General features: G+C 40.3%; 1 protein-coding gene across 10 annotated transcripts in view; it reads right to left on the bottom strand.

Annotated features, from left to right (window-relative positions):
* Positions 1 to 148: 148 nt before the first annotated feature.
* Positions 149 to 17,437, bottom strand: part of SH3D19 (SH3 domain containing 19) — a 199,395-nt gene continuing 182,106 nt past the window's right edge. For 9 of the 10 annotated variants that reach the window (XM_070474755.1, XM_070474756.1, XM_070474758.1 and 6 more), the window contains 8 exons: positions 15,698 to 15,770; positions 14,586 to 14,716; positions 12,235 to 12,290; positions 9,740 to 9,942; positions 8,527 to 8,579; positions 5,540 to 5,726; positions 5,039 to 5,136; positions 149 to 2,111 (listed from right to left, as the gene is read on the bottom strand). In XM_070474755.1, coding sequence (XP_070330856.1) covers positions 1,995 to 2,111; positions 5,039 to 5,136; positions 5,540 to 5,726; positions 8,527 to 8,579; positions 9,740 to 9,942; positions 12,235 to 12,290; positions 14,586 to 14,716; positions 15,698 to 15,770 — 918 coding nt within the window. In that variant the 3' untranslated portion in view covers positions 149 to 1,994. The remainder of the gene's footprint in view (positions 2,112 to 5,038; positions 5,137 to 5,539; positions 5,727 to 8,526; positions 8,580 to 9,739; positions 9,943 to 12,234; positions 12,291 to 14,585; positions 14,717 to 15,697; positions 15,771 to 17,437) is intronic. The other variant, XM_070474759.1, reaches the window with a different exon arrangement.

Below are 17,437 nucleotides of genomic sequence, written 5' to 3'. Positions count from 1 at the left end.
GAAAGTTACCCCATCCATCCAGCCAACCAACCAACCAACCAACCAAAAAACCTCTATTGAGCCTATATGGTGCAAACGGCTAGAGATAAAAAGATAAGATATCATCTCCATTCTCAAAACCTCAGTTCAGTATTCATGAGAAAAGGACTTTGAAAAGTTCAGTTCAGTTTATTATAGTGTCAAGTAGATATACACCTATTGCACTTATCATTCTGCTGACAGAGGCCAGAGGAATATTTTTCTCCAATAAAGCTAGGTTTTCCTGATTTTCAATATAAGATGTTAAGATTACACAGGCAAAGAAATATACCTCATGCCCTATCCCAGTTCCCCCGAGTCTCACCTTCCTGCTGTTATACAAGCTTGCTGCAAATAGGAATTTAGTTGAGACAATGCTTTAAGCCATCCACTTTTTATGAAATTACTCTTGAGTGGTATTTGACCAGTTTTCTTTATTCCATCTTCTATACCCAAAACATCTTAAAAAAAAAAACAAACAAAAAACAGCTCCCATAGCTCAAAATCAATTGTAACCATATAATGGGAAATGAACTTTAATCAAAGACAAGGTAAGTCTCTCCTCCGTTATAGAACCCCACATGGTGTTCACATAATGGTTTCATCACTTAACTGCCTAACTTTTTGGACAATGGAAACAACAACAAAAGCAAAAAGGCGGCCCAGCATATGAAAATCTTCTCAAAAACAGAAGAAAGTTATGAACATTGTTGGGAAAGTGTTTTACATTTCCAATGAAATTCTATTCCATTGATCTGTTTGAAAGATTGTCTTCAACCAATATATTTGGCTTCAGCCCAGAAGCTGTAATTGATTCGGTCTCACAATGAACCACTTTTTAGCTTTAAGACTTTTATCTTAGGCCTGGAGTGCATAACAATGGATAGCAGGAAAGTGGTTTTTATTTACTCTTAAAAACTGCAGGGATGAGCTAGGGGGAAAAAAACAACCCTGAAAGTATTAGCCTTCAGATTCTCAAATTATTTTTAGCTCTGATTATATTTGGAAGAATGAGCTGGGGGTTTGGCATTGTTTCCCATCTTAACAGTTGCTCTGTATTTTGAGATATATGTATGTGATTCATAATGTACCACTGTTACAAGACACAGCTTTAATATATTACTGGGGTAACACAAAGAAAATGAATTTTTCTTTGAGTACCAGTAATTGTCAAAAGAATGATTACAGAATCAGAAAATGTGCTTTATAATAACCCTGTTAACATAAAGTATACACAGAGGAAAGAAATAAGTACTGCAGGTATGTGAAAGAGTTAGTTATATTAGCAAGGCTTTTCAGGGTGGTTTTGGTTCTTATGACCAAGATGCACCAAACTGTAACCACTTTCAGACACTGGGACAAAGGGAAAACATCTGGCAACACAGGAGCATTTGGTGACTGTGAGCTGATTCACCACATGCTCACCGAGGCTCCACTAGTCAATGAACTACTCCCTTCTGAAACAAGGCTTTGCCCCGGTCATAAGGATAATGCTCTCAAGCTGTTAGAATTAATTTGAATGTCAAAAATGAAATTTAGGTTACCAACCATCGCCTGAGAGTTACAGCATGTAGAATAACACATGACCTCTTTTAAAACTGAAGTGAAAAATGAAGAAGCACGGTTAATTTACTTGTGCTGATGAACACAGACGTCCCAGTGCAGGGTTCGCTTCTGAGCGTCCCAATGCTGCCCTGTCGCCAGACGCTCTGCCGGGGGGAGGGTCTGCCTGCCTTGCTCCTGCCTGATGTCCTCCTTGGTAGAAACGGGCGCATGGGTTTCCATGCGCCCGTTTCTAATGCGAATGAAAGCTAACTACAAAATCAAGATGTTTTCTGCTTTCAGAAAATTCTAGTATACCGCATACAGCATCGATATTTCTTTCGGTTTAAAAAAATAGTGCAAAAACATATCTGATAGTCAAAGTGAGAGTTCAAGTGAGTTTTTGTGCCAAGGAGCACAGTCAAGCATCACCTTTAGCTAACTTGTAAAAACTGAATGTACGTTTTGGGAAATATTCCAGATTTTCCCATCAGTTCTCCACTCATCCAGTCATCATCGACAGATTCCAGCTCTGTTATTATGTCTCCAGCCTGTAGGAAAACAGGAATTGGAAATAATGATTACGTTTCTGTGGAGTGTACACATGTTAAGCTGCTTCTCTTCCTCAAACCCCATTCCTGTCATTGTCATCTTTGTTGCGTTTCCTGGTTGTATTTTGTGCCCCTCAAATTCACCACTCCTAATCTAAAATTCTTCTTTAATAAATAAAAATACCAGCTAACATAAGTATATATATATAAATTTTTTCCCCAAATAACAAGTATTTATCAGGCACCCACTACGTGTCAGACACTCTTCTAGGCACTATGGATACGGCAATGAAGAAAGACCTTATTCCAGAGCTGGGAGATGGTAACTGAGCCAGCGGAGGAGGGCAGAAAGTGTGAGCTGCCACCGCGTCAGGGCAGTCTGGGAAGGCCTCCCCCAAGGCGACACGCAAAGGCCTGGTGACGAGAGGGCGCTGCATGCCCACTGTGTGTGTGTCGTGTCCTTTTCTATCTGCTTTATGGCAATTAACTCACTTATTTTATTTTTTATCAAAATAAGAACAGTGAAAATTAACTCATTTAAACAATACTGCAGTCCTAGAAGTGGTACCATTATTTCCCCATTTTTGAGAAATATTTTTAGAGATTTCCTTATTTTATAGAGAAGGAAACTGAAGCTCAGAGGGATTACGTGACTGGCACAGTGCTGCATGTGTCGTTAGTGGTAGAAAGAGGATTCAAATCTAGTGATTCCAGGGCCTATCCAGGAATCATAATGGATAACTTAATGTTAACCATCAGGCATGAGGTCACCACATTATACAGTCTACCTTTTTACTTAGAAAGGTTTTTACTAAATTGGCCTTTTCTCAGCCTCCTGAGCATTTTGTACTGTACATTTATTCTTCCACATAATGGTATTCTTCTCCACCATTTGGTGCATTCCACTCCGCCACGGCCTCAGTATCAGACTGCACTCTTCCTGTCCCTGACTCAGCACATGATTGTCTTCAGTGGGCTACTCAAAGGGTTGTGTGTCTTATTCCTGTGTGAATTATATTATCTCAACAGACGAAGACATAAGTTTTGAAATTATCTCCTGAAACTATTTTGTTCTTTATGGTTTCTAACCATTTCCTGGAACCTGAGTTTAAGATTCTATAATGGTCCAAGAATACCCTGGCTACTTTTAAGGATATGTTTATCAGGTTAAATGGATTTATTCTATAAATCCTAGGACACTGCTCTTTGGAAAACTGGTTTAAAGTCATTCTTAACGGAAAATGGAAAGGGAAAATGCTGACTATCCAATGTCATTAATTTAGTTTACTCTGCTAAAATGTGTAAAAATTTTGGCATTCAAAGTTTCCATTATAAGTTCCTTCTGGTTCCTAATAATCCTTGACTAAAACTATTTTTCTTAGTTCTGGTTCATACATACATACATGTATGTCACATCTGTTTTCTGAGAGCTAGGACAATTTTTAAAAAGTTTTATTTACTAATATTATATGGATATTGAATAAAATATTAATGATCAACAATACTGAAAATGGTACAGCATCCCTTAACTAAAAAACTCCAGAACTATCTTGCTTACAGTCAGGCATTTGTAAAATGAAGACAACCTATTTTCTGGATGATTATACTGACATAACCTAAATTGAAGGCCAAAATAATACCCAAAAAGTCTGAATCCAGAGAGTTCACTTGCAGTAACAGTATACTTGAGGGTAAAAGGAATTAATTTTGAGACATTGACTCTCAAGATTGAAAAGGACTAGGGCAACAGTTTCTAAACATTTGGATTTTATGGACCAAGAAATTAAAAAGAAAGAAACATATAGGGTTACCAATTATAATTTTGCATAAGAAATATGTATCATTTACTAGTAATGTTTTATAACAGAAGCCACATTTTAGTATGAAAAAGAAATTCTCAGAAGAAAGTAAACTCCATCACAAAACAGAAAAGTTAGCAACCTTATACTGACATATCTCAGCATGCCCACCTTTCTCCATGGCTCCCCTAAAGCCTCCATATCCCCAGCCATCACTGTTTTCCTCATTTTGTTGTAGACAGGTGTAAACCTTATGTGGGTACCCACTGTCTTAAGTCTCATCTTGTCCAATCACTCCTGGATACTTCAATTCCCTCTGTGGCATCCCTGCTCTGAGTAGCTCCAGTGATGGGGAATCCCCACTGCCTGACAACTCTTCTGATGGCATCTGGCCCAAGACCAAAGCACTACCGTGGGTACTTTCCTCTGACCACAATCCACCTGTGGATGCAGAAACAGGATCATGCAAGTATTCTGTCTGAGATTAAGGTTAGGCTTTAGGGTTCTTAAGAAACCCGTCTCAAAGCACCTCGATCTTTTGGGATCACTACCCTAGAGTCTGTTCAGTATCTCTGTGGACAACGCTCTGGGGCCTCATGGCAGTAGGCCAGCTGCAGTAGGGGCCACCTGACTTCCCCACGGATTTCAAGACGTGACAGCAGCAGGCGGCAAGGGCCATGCAGAGGATCAGCCCTTCTTTACTTCGGGGGAGCTGCGCGTCATGGGATCTTAACTCCTGAACTAGGGATCAAACCTGTGGCCTGCAGGGGAAGCACAGAATCTTAACCAGGGGATCACCAGGGAAGTCTGAGGACCGTCCTTTACTAGGGTTTCCAGTGAAGCCTCCAGCATTAGTGAGGTCACATGTCATAAGGCTGAGGAATAAGGAATTTGTTAGGCAACTGTGGGTCTAGCAATATCAATAAGACTTCAAGTACCTAACTGCTCTGCTGATAAGATACATTTGCCCTAGTCACTTCTCTAATCTCATCCTTAAGAACGAGGGTCTGAGATCTGTTCATTCTTGATCAATGATCAATACTCCATGCAAGTGTTCACTCTTCAGTGGAAGACATTTCAAAATTTACAGCTGCTTAATGAAGTTACAAAAAAGATGCACATTCTGACCTTGAAGGAAAGCTCATCTTCATTCTCCCCATGGAAATCATACAAGGCTTTGGCCTTCCTCCCCTTCAGCGATAAAGCAGCCATGCCTTTTGCCTCAGCTGTGAAGACACCGAAAATTCAAATACATAGAAAGACATTGACTAAAACACAAATCAAACATTTTAAGAAATCCCCCTTGTCATTTCCAGGACATAATATTTTCAATTAATTTTGAATTTAACTTGCAAAAAGATGACGGATGTTCTCTTAGCAGAAAAAAAATTATACAAAATATATTCAGGAGATAAAACTAGCCATTATTGATTAAAGGCATCTTTACCTCTTTTTCCCCCATAACTTCAACAAATTATATGCAGAAAGTTTGCATAATCTTATGAATTAACTTTCAAATATAGGCCAACAACTTAAATTGAGCATGGCCAGAGGGAAAAGAAATCTGTATCATTTCCAAGGTCTTGGGGCCCCCTTGGAGGGTAAGAGCCTCCCGGGCAGCAGTGGTACCTGGGCAGGGCCGCACGAAGACGGCGGGGAAGATGCCCTCTCGGTCCCGCAGTCTGCCCTTGTACCAGTCGGAGTCCACTCGCTCCAGGATCAGGATCCGGTCTCCCCTCTTGAAGGATAAGTCCTCACCGGTCTCTGCCATGAAACTGTGCAGAGCTTCGCACCATTCTCCACAAAGATTGTCCTCCTGTTACAAATCAGTTTGGTAAGAAATGTGAAATTTTATTTCAGATTAATTTTCACAAAGCTTAAAAAGTGGTGGCAAAAAAACTAAGGAGTCACAATGTTTCAAAGTCTGAGGGCCACTTTAAATTACTCAATACCTAATGTCACTAATGAATTTCAGAAATAAAAGCTTCCAATGACTTTTTTCTTAAAATTCTAAATGACATGTGATAAAGTTTGTGACTTTTGCTTTTAAGGGATATATAACGCTTAAGTAAAATTTTTTTTCTAATTATGGTCTGTGACATTGTGTGTGCTAAGTCACTTCAGTCATGTCCAACTCTTTGCAACCCCATGGACTGTAGCCTGCCAGGCTCCTCTGTCCATGGGATTCTGCAGGCAAGGGTACTGGGGTAGGTTGCCATGCCCTCCTCCAGCGGATCTTCCCACCAGGGATGGAACCTGTGTCTTCTGCATTGGCAGGTGGGCTCGTCACCTCTAGTGCCGTCTGGGAAGCCCATGATCTATGACAGTAGATTAAAAAATTGGATAAAAGTTTATCATATTTGTATATAGTATTTATGACACTATGAAAACATTCTGGCAAACATATAACTTTCTTTTTTTCTTTTTTTCGGCCACACAGTGCAGCTTGTGGGATTTTTTTTAGTATTATTTTTTATTGAAGGATAATTGCTTTACAAGCTCATGAGATTTTAATTCCCAGACCAGGGATTGAACCCAGGCTCTTGGTATTAGAAGCCCAGAATCCTAACCACTGGACTACCAGGGAATTTCCAAGCATATAATTTTCAGTGAAGATCTTTACCTAAATTAGGAAAGATCAGAATGGGCAGTCTGTTAATTCCCAGGCCTCTACCTGGTGATTCAGCAATAAAGCATCTGCCTGCAATGCAGGAGATGTGGGTTCAATCCCTGGGTTGAGAAGATCCCCAGAGGAGGAAACGGCAACTCACTTCAGTATTCCTGCCCAGAAACTCCATGGACAGAGGAGCTTGGTGGGCTCCAGCCCAGGGAGTTGCAAAGAGTTGGCCACAAGGAAGCACACAGCTGAGTGCTGCACACACAGCTGGCTGAGAGGCTATCGGGTCCCACGGCCCAAGACTGCATTAGCGCACACTTCATTTCACAAGTCACAGTTCACTCCAAGGCTGGCAGGGTAACCACCCGGATGTGGTGGGCTAGCTTGACGGTTCATGCTCCAACAAGAATGCGTTTTACTGCAAATACATCATAAGAGGGTTCTGCTCTGTGACAAGGAGTCTCTGCCAACTCGGACGGGTGCCCTGTGTTCAAGAAGCTCAAGCAAGGAGGCAAGGATTACACCAAGATCAAAAGCTTAGAGCCAGATGGGCCTGGGTTCCAGACCAGTTCTGTCACTCCCAGTTAACACAGAGCAAGACGTCTCACTGCTCTAAGCCTCAGCTTCATCTCAGGGCTCACGTGGGGATCAAATGAGGTAATACGTGTAGACTGCTCAGCATGGTGCCTGGCACATCTTAAGTTCTCAACAGTTGATGGCTTCAAAGAAAAACAATAAAATAAGCAAACAAAAAACCCTAACCCTATCCTCTTGTTCCTGCACTTGAGAAACCAACTCTATAGAAGAGTACTTGTCATTCCTGAGAAATAGTGGCCACCATGCGAACATTTCCTTTTGAAGAACTGTGGTCACTTTCTCTTTCCTGTTTGACGATCAGTGGGGGATGAGAGAATTGAGAGACACACAGCCCAATGACCCCTGATGTTGTGACAATGACCCCGTCAGGCTCACTCTTCTAAAATCTGTCACAAAAAACGATGGAAGTCACTCACATTCCCATCCAGTTTGAACACTTTTGAAGTCATGCTAAACACTGTAAAAATTTTAATACATTTTTTCTCTCTCCCATTATAAAAATAATGCAAATGTTCCTGAACATTTGGCAAGTTCGGAAATCTACAAAGAATGGGAAAAACATCCATCTATCTATAATGTTAACCACCTAAGGAAACTGAATGTTAACAACTTAAGTACATTTCCTGCTAGTCTTTTTATGCTGTATATTCAGTTTCACTATATGTTTTCCTCCCATGACATTTACTTTACAAATCTAGTTTTTCATGCTCAGAACATTTTCCCAATAATGGCCATATTCAGGTTATTTCCAATTTTTTCATGTTTATAATAACACCGCTATGACCATCTTTGTCACTAAAACCTTGTCTCATTTTTCATCTTTAGGATGAGAGATAAAAACAATGATAACAATAATCTGTACTTTTCCTCTTTTTAACAATCACATACCTATAATTACTTGTTTGCTGTTGTTGTATTGAATCTTTGGTTAACTAGATATGTTAAATGGTATTTTATTGTCTCCTTACATACAAGGCATTTCTTTGATTACTGTAAGGTTAAATAATTTTTTTAGGGACTTCCCTGGTGGTCCAGTGGTTAAAACTCTGTGCTCCCAACACAGGGAGCGTGGGTTTGAGATCTGGACAGGGAAGCCAGGTGGTGCAGCCAAAACACAAACAAACAAAAAACCTTTTTTACTATCAGCCATTTATACTATCTCTTTCATGAATATTCCAATGTCTCTTTCCTCATTAATTTTTATCAGTGTTTGTATGTTTTTCTAATTCATTTGTATGATGAGCTCTATGAGCAAGAAAAATATTAATCACCTAACTATTTACCTCAAATATCTGCTACATGAATTTAAAAATTAAACACTTCTTTTGATAATTATGATTTTAATAGTCCTCCCAGAGATAAAACTTGGCTTTCACCACAGTTATCTATTCAAGCAGCCTACCTGAGAATTTGCACCAGAATCTTCTTTTTTGGTCTTTGGTGGTACCTTTGTGCCTATATTTTTAAAAGAAAAATCAAAACTTCAGATGTAAAGACCATACAGCATTGGGGAAAAACTTTGGGAGGAAAGTGAAAAGTCTGGGATTCCAGATCAGTCTCTTCATGTACTGGCTACTAGCTTTGCCAGGCCAGTACAAACTACCCTCTCTGGGTTTGTTTTCTTTACTGTAGACCGAAAGAGGAAATACATTACTTATACTCTATAGGCCATTTCTGTTTAAAAGTTGATGACTCTTTTTTTTGGCCATCTCTAATATGAAGCTTCCGATATAGCTAATATGAACGGCTTCCCTGATAGCTCAGTCGGTAAAGAACCCGCCTGCAATGAAAGAGACCCCTGTTCAATTCCTGGGTTGGGAAGATCCATTGGAGAAGGGATAGGCTACCCACTCCAGTATTCTTTGGCTTCCTGTGTGGCTCAGCTGGTAAAGAATCCGCCTGCAATGTGGGAGACCCGGGTTCCATCCCTGAGTCGGGAAGATACCCTGGAGAAGGGGAAGGCTACCCACTCCAGTATTCTGGTCTGGAGAAGTCCATGGACTGTGTAGCCCAAGTTGTCACAAAGAGTTGGACATGACTGAGTGACTTTAGTAAAAAAAATATGAAGCTACTGTTAATTATCTAAAACACAAAAACCAGCTCTTTGAGAGACTGCCACAATAATGACTATCCCCAAAATGACAAATACCATTTAAAAATAATTTTTCCTTCTACCTTAAAAAAATATGGCAATGTGGATTGTTATTCAACTTAAGTATTAACCTATTACCTGGTTTATTTGAATTAGGATCAGTCAGACAGTCAGTTCAGTCGCTCAGTCGTGTCCAACTCTTTGCGAGCCCATGAATCACAGCATGCCAGGCCTCCCTGTCCATCACCAACTCCCGGAGTTTACTCAAACTCATGTCCATCGAGTTGGTGATGCCATCCAGCCATCTCATCCTGTCGTCCCTTTCTCCTCCTGCCCTCAATCTTTCCCAGCATCAGGGTCTTTTCCAATGAGTCAACTCTTCACATGAAGTGGCCAAACTATTGGAATTTCAGCTTCAACATCAGTCCTTCCAATGAACACCCAGGACTAATCTCCTTTAGGATGGACTGGTTGGATAGAATTAAGATAGTACGCAATAAAAAACCATATTCTCTATACTCACTTAAAACATTTGTACCAGAGGTGGGATGATCCTCAATGAGTTCCACAAAGTTAAGGGGGAAGATCCCAGATCTGTCTCCAAGTTCTCCTCTCGCCCACTCATCATTCACATACTCTTTAAGAATAATAATTTCTCCCTCTGAGAAACTTAACTCGTCCTTCTGGTCTCCAATATACTCAAATCGAGCAATACACCTTGGGCCTCTGAAGAAAGATCACATTTGTGGGTTAAATTAGGCAGTACTAACTTTCAAAATGCCTGGAAACCCTCATTTAATCTTTCAGTGAATATTTATTTTGTATTTACTTTGGAACAAGATATAAGAGGCATAATTTAAAATTTCCATGAAGAAGACTAAGCTACATTTCTAAATGACAGTCCTTACTTTGTAGATACAAGCCTGTTTCACTCAGAAAGGCTAAAGTCACGGTTTCTAGTACATGCAGAATGCCAGAGAAGCAACTAGTGGTTAGTTTAGGTTGTCACATCTTTTGATCACCTTTTCATGACAGAATCTCCCCAGTCTCCATGTTTTTGTATCCCTGGGCCACAGTAATCCAGGGCTGAGTCTGAACCCTCTCAAGTCATAAACGCACTGAGTTTAGACATGTTAACCCCGAGGATCTCAGGGCAAGACATCAAGCTTCCATGGCAGAAAAGCAATGGGCATCAGCTGGGCAGGGTAGATGCTTAAGATATGTTGAATCAGTGAGTTCTGTATATAGATAAATGGTCTTCAAAACTAGGAGGTTCAAAGAAAACACACTCGACATATTATCTTACAATATTTAATCTTATACCTAACACTGTTGTTTTAAAATGATTTTTGTATCTCCTTTAAAAAGGCTTCAGTTCTGAGAATTGGAACAATCCCTAAATGCTCTGCAATTCTGACTGATAATAAGATTAAAAAAGACATGAAATTGCATCCCTCGAAGACATGACTGAATACCAAACCTTCGATTTGAGGTTTCAGAAAGGAAGTTTCAATGGCAATGACTAAGGAGAGGCAATTGCCTGAAAAGAAAAGGTTGGTACTGGCTGCAATCAAAGTCTGATTTAAGTCAGGTCAATGGATCAACGGCTATGAAAGCCCACTTTAAATTCAACCTGCTGACACAGTAAACACCGCTTAAAAATAGGAGAAAAGCGGAACCTGAAACAGAATGAAACTATTGTGGTCTCGGAAGTTTTCTTATTTGTGATAACCTTTGCATTTATTTTCTGAAGTCCTCAGAGAGCGTATCTTCTTATGTCTGACCTATTCAAAGACAGGTTTACAGTCTTCAGGAGGTACTGAATTCTATTAATTTGCTCATTTAACTGGAATATAAAGTTGCCTTGTGGCAATGTTTTAAATCACAAAGGAGTTACAATGATGCATAAAAGGATACATAAATTCACTGAAAGGTCTTCAAACATAAAAGAAGGCTCCTCCAAATTAACTCCTCCTTTACTTTCTTTTATGTCCTCTCAAAAACAAAACAATACAAAATACCTAGCAGATTTGTAGACTTCATATTTCTATTAGGTTTAAATATTTTCTATTGTTGGAGGAGACAGTGGGCTCCTGTCTAACACTCGGAAATGAACTGTCTGAGGAGACACATGTGCTGACAAAGCAAGAACCATTATTGGGAAGGGGCGTGGGGGTGGAGAGCGGATTATTGGGAAGGGGCGTGGGGGTGGAGAGCGGATTATTGGGAAGGGGCGTGGGGGTGGAGGGCAGCGGGGTAAGGGAACCCAGGAGGACTGCTCTGCCTCGCGGCTGGCAGCCCCAGGTTTTACTGTAATGGGTTAGTCTCCTGGTGGTCTCTGTGCAACGATTCTGACTCAGGGTCCTTCGTGGTGGCATGTGCACTGCTCAGCCAAGATGGATTTCAGCAGGAAGGATTCTGGGAGGTTGGCAGGACATATTACAGTCTGGCATCTCTTCCCTCCTTTTGGCCCCTCCCAAATTCTTCCAGTTAGTTTTATAAGACATATTATGGGCAGGCATCTCCTCCTTTTTTGGCCTCTCCCAGATTCTCCCAGTTAGTTTTCATGCTTCTTTTCGGGACCTCCTGTTGTGAGACAACTCGTTCAAGTGGTTATTGTCACGCCTGGTCAAGGTAGGTGGTTTTGGTCAATGGTTCCCTAACACTATGACAAAAAGTATTTGAACTTTCTAGAAATAAGTTGGTAGATAAATACCAGAAGGCCAACACAAAATGCAATGGATGATGAAACCTCTCTATTCAGACAAAGTTAGGCTGTGGGAAGCACCAGGACAGACTGTGGCTGTCTATATGCCCTATATTGGTACAGAGAGTTGCTATTATCAGCGTGCTGCAATTTCATCAGAATTTTTAAACAAGTCGTTTTCCTCATAATTAAAAAGATACACTAAGAATCTGAATAATCATGCATCTGAAGTGTTAAAGCTTGTTAATTCTTTATGATATAAATGCTCATATCCTTTGTGTTTTGTGCAAAAGAACACAAGTAAAACTTACTTAACACAATGAGATGAGATGGATTCCCTTTTCCCATTTCCTCCTGGAACATCAATCTAGTAAAGACAAAAATCAAGGCAACAATTGTATTATTTCAGATTTTCATAAGATAAATTTAAGGTTAAGTAATTAGGAAATTTACAACTGAGGTTAACCAGTTTAGCTAGGTATTAAATCTACAAAACATACCATAGATGCTAAAAAGGTATGAAATCCAGAATTTGGGTTTTGAAAAAACTCCATAACTTGTGATGTAGCCCTCCTTGTAGAGCCAATCAATCTTCCTCTTATTTGCTGGAATAAGCACATCATGTCGTTCCCCACTAACTGGGGCTCTCTATCTCATATCCCCTAAGTTGAAAACATCAGGTGAGGAGGGCTTAGCATAGAAACTAGGCATAGGTACTAGCTAGACACTTAGCCAAAGTGTTGGTAGAATTCTGCAATATTTCCATGACCCCAAATAAAATCTTTTAACCAAACTTGTGATTCTGTCCATTTTCATAACCCTGGGCCATTTTTTCCCCTGCACTGTAAGCAGGGAAGGAAGAGAGGACTTAGCACTCAGTGAGCATCTAGCGGTGAGCATGTTATATAATACCTCATCTACAAGGCTGAGTAGAGCTAAGTTGTGATGAAGTATTTGACCGTAATGCACTAAGTCAGAAAACTACTTAAAGCTTTGAGGTTTACATTAACTAAATCAGTGCCCTTCTTGATGAATTCCAAAAGTTTGAAGTTTTAAAACAACTTTTTAAACTTGCAGGCTTAGAAATAACACACCAATAATGTGGCAAATACCGTGTGACTGATTTCAGTGTGGTAACTGTGCTTTTTAAAGTACGGCTACAGCCCTTCTTGCTTCTACTTGAGCTTAGTCTCCGGCATTGCCGTGCAGACTGACTCACGTAGAAGCAAGAAGGGAAACCTTACACCACTGACAATTTCTGGAGGTCTTGTGAGATTAAGCAAGACCAAAAAAAGAAAAAAAAAAAACAGTATGGCTACACTGGGCAGAAGAAAAATGAGGAAGAGTGCTAAAACCAACATTATTCTTAATATTAACTTAAAGAATGTGGTTGGATTTCTCCAAAGAATCAGGGTATTTATATATCAGACAACTTGTAAGACCCACATTTTGTAATTCCAGAGACTCAACCTCATTTATACTTGAAACATATAGGTTATCTGTTATGTCTGTTTGCTAAGCTTCTGGTGTAATCGAAAATCATTTGCTTCCCCTCCTCAAATAAGTGGTTAATGCTCAACTATTTAAGCTAGCTTTATTGATATTTTTCAGTATCAATAAGTTATATCAGCAACTGAGCCATTCTCTTCCCATTGATATAAATGCTCGCGTGGCAGTCTTATTTCATCTCTATGTTTCTCAGCCACCCAGGCTTAACACTCAGGGCTCTACCATAGGGTCTGCTTTCACCAGTTAGACTGTGAGGGTGTATAAAATTCTAACACTTTAATATAATATTTTCCAGTCAGATTTGAAACCATTAAGTGAAAAACCATTCCCTCCAATGAAAGTACTTTAGTATTGCAAATCTATTTTTTTAAGAAGAATCTTCTCATCTATTTGTCTATGGCTGTACTGGGTCTCTGTGCTGTGCAGGCCTCCTCCAGCTGCGGTGAGCGGGAGCTGCTCCCTGGCTGCGGGGCACGGATCCTCACTGTGCTGGCTGCTCCTGCCGCAGGGCACCGGGCCTAGCACGCGGGCTCTGGAGCCTGGCCTTGGCAGTTCGCCACATGGCTTAGTTGCCCCACGGCGTGTGAGATCTTTCCAGGCCAAGGGCTGAACCTTTGTCCTCTGCATTGCAAGGTGGACGCTTAACCACTGGACCATCAGGGAAATCCTATATATATATATATATTTTTTTTTAAAGATAGAAATAAATGGCAATGGAAAGAATGAAAGAAATCAATAACGAAATGCACTCCAAAGAAAAAGAAAAGTGGTACCATCACCTCAGAGAACAAACATTCCTATAGGACAATCCAGTATCACTTAATTCTTGTTTGCTGAATGTTTCAAAGGATTAACATATACCCTCAAGTGCTTATCAACCCTCCAAGAATAGCTGTGGACCTGCAGTAGCTTTTTACCTTAGGATTTCAGATAGCATTTAAGCATTAAGTTCTAATACTCCATAATATATTAATAATTAACCACTACCTAGTTGAACAAACCTTTATTTCTCAATTTTCAAATACTAAATGAATTAATAGAAGAGACAGAACCAGAAGCCAAGAATCTAGGCATCTGGTTATTTTTTTCAAACTGTAAATTACATGGAATCCATTGCATATATGACCGATTTCAACATGCACAACCTACTTACAATCACTTTGACGTAGTTGGCCGGAAATACACCAGTCTGGTTTCTACATTTCCCTCTGTACCAATCTGTATCTATTTTTTCCAGAAGATGAACAATTTCTCCAGAAGTGAGGCTCAAATCATCAGCTTGCTCTGTACGATAGAATTATAATGATGTGTGATCAATTACTCTGGTTGCAGAGCTGATTAAAGCAGAACACAACGTGGCATTCAGTTCTGTCCACCGAGGCAGTATGTTCTACTGATTCTGAGAACAGATTATACTAATTGAATTGACATAAAAAAAATTTTTATTTTCCTGGATATTGCTATTATGAGTTTTCCCTTTTAAGATCAAATGAGATATATTTACCAGGCACTGACTGATAGGGAATGCTTGAAAAACACACACACACACAAAACATTGTGCTTGCCAGTGATTCTTCCTGTGCGACATACACGTCTGCTGAATACATATTTTAACGATGAAACCATTTTATAGACACGGTATAATATTCATATGATTCTCAACCATGCTTAAAAATCATTTCAATCTCAAAATACTAAGGGAGTCCTACAGCTCTTTAGCATATAAATTTACTTACACTGAAATAAAAATCAGTCTACCAAGTGGACAAAAAAAAAGGTATAAATAAATCGGGAATTTATTTTATTTGAAGCCTTGGATATAAAAGGTATTTAAAAATTGATGACAAAAATGTATATTTTCATTTCATAAGTAATAGCTGAGCTATGTGTGTTGGTTTTACAACCCTTAGCAGAAAAGAACTTCACTTAGTAAATCTGAATTAATTTCATTATGTTGGGAAAGAGTTAAAAAGTTTCCAACTGGTAGGCAGTTTGCTATTTGTTCATGTGTAAGTAAAACACTGTCTCCTCCTCCTCTCTCTCTCTCACAGGGAGTATCAAAAGCAAGGGTATGCAGGTAAGCTTTCTGGCATGGCTGGGTGCAGTCAACTCTTCCTGAAGGTGGGGTGATGGATAAGATGACCTGTCCAGTCTAGGGCTCCATCGGTACAGAAAGTGAAGACAGATGTCCTTGAGAGGTTAACCTGGGGAGGATGCCCGATCCTGGATCCTAAGTTTCTACCGCTTTGTCATCTCTGTCCTTACCTGCTGGGAAATCATGAAGGACGACAGCGTGGGGGGCACCAGTGTCAACAGGCTTCTGAGGGCAGCTCGGATCCTGCGGGAGCAAACAGAGCTGTGAATGGCGCGTGCATGATGCATGCTGGATTTATTACTCACTCGGAGACCTTTGTTTGTTTTTTCCCTCATTGAGGTCCTCTTGACACAATTATATTATGAGTACAAGATGCAGACCACACAGCTGAGCCAAACAAGGGAAGCATGACCGAGTGGAAAAGGTGTGAGTCCCTGCCGGAGGAGAAGAGAAATAACTCAATTATGATACCCCCCCAGCACTTTTCTTAAACTGAGAGAGTAAACAAAAGGACATTAAACTTAAGTTTTTGTTGGTTGTTTTTTGTCTTTTAAAGCAGTATCTATTCTACACTGAAGTAGTCATTTTTACTTCTTTACCTTTCAAGGATCGCTTTTTCCATAAACTGTGATCAGAACTAAACCTTAAGAACAAGACCTTAAAAGTATTCTCTTCATTAAGACGGAAAAAGAAGGAAGTTCTGCAATTTACACTCTTGCCTTTCGTAATGAAAAGAGCTAAAGACTTTTACAAAAGTATAATTCACAAAAAGTAAAATCCATTTCATTTATTACCATTTAACTGAATGCCTTCTCTAATTTGAAAGCCAATGCTACCTCTCATGCCTGGCCTGGATTTTCTATTTAATCTGAATGGTTTATTCAATAGTAATTCTAAGTAAATTAGCAAACAGAATTCAATATTCTCCACCCATCTAACCAGCTGCTTAGACTAGCCAGAGGAGAAGCCAGATTTGAAGAGTGACTGTTTCTTAATGACAGGCAGTTGTTATCCACATCATCATCATCATCATCATCCAATCTGCTGATGGATATTATCTGGAATTATAACTTACTTTCTTTGATTTTTAAATGAAAGTGATTTTTTGTGCCTTTCTTGTCTCTTTCTTCCTTTAATGGCTCCTGCCCATCAGGGACTGCCCCTTTCCTGACCATGATGTTCAGCTGGTCAGACATCAGGGGTCGTGGTCCACCCCCTCCACATCCGCCCTGCAGCTCCTTTGGGCAACTCTTTTCTGAATCAACTGTAAGGCAGCTGCGGAGGCACGCTGCCTGCTCTCACATCAGCTGAACTTAATACAGGAAGGGCTAAGGCAGCCTGGTGTATCAGTTTACCAAAGCAACACCAACATTGTCTTAGAGGCTGCTTGGTGCTTTTCCTTAAATAAATGGGCATAATGGGAATTTCAGGGATTGCGGAAATGAACTATGAGATATGTTAAGCCTGGAGGGGCTTTAAAAATTACTCTTTACCCAATTTAGCATATGTGTGGTTTTCATTTTTTTCTGATTTACATCTGTAGACAAAGGGATGACTGCTCCAATAAATGGTGTTAGGCTAGATGACTTTACATCTGGAAAAAGTGAAGTCAGAGGCCTACCCCACACCAAACATAACCATGGACCTGCAGATGGACCAAAGCCCACACACCAGCCAAAGAGGGTAGTAGGGGGACAGTGGGCAGCCGGTGCCTCCCGCTCTTGCCTCCCTGCCTTCTGTGCACGGCTGTCCCTTTGATGCTGCTCATCACCTTGGCCTGGCAGGTGAAGGGTGAGAGGGCAGGTGAAGGGTGAGAGGCCAGGCGAAGGGTGAGAGGCCAGGCGAAGGGTGAGAGGGCAGGGGAACGGGGCTGGCCACAGGGGTCGGAACAACTCAGGGGCAGGAACACA

This window comes from Odocoileus virginianus, chromosome 12 (assembly GCF_023699985.2).
Source record: "Odocoileus virginianus isolate 20LAN1187 ecotype Illinois chromosome 12, Ovbor_1.2, whole genome shotgun sequence".
Classification (NCBI taxonomy): Eukaryota; Metazoa; Chordata; class Mammalia; order Artiodactyla; family Cervidae; genus Odocoileus; species Odocoileus virginianus.
This window is presented reverse-complemented; position numbering and strand designations above follow the sequence as displayed.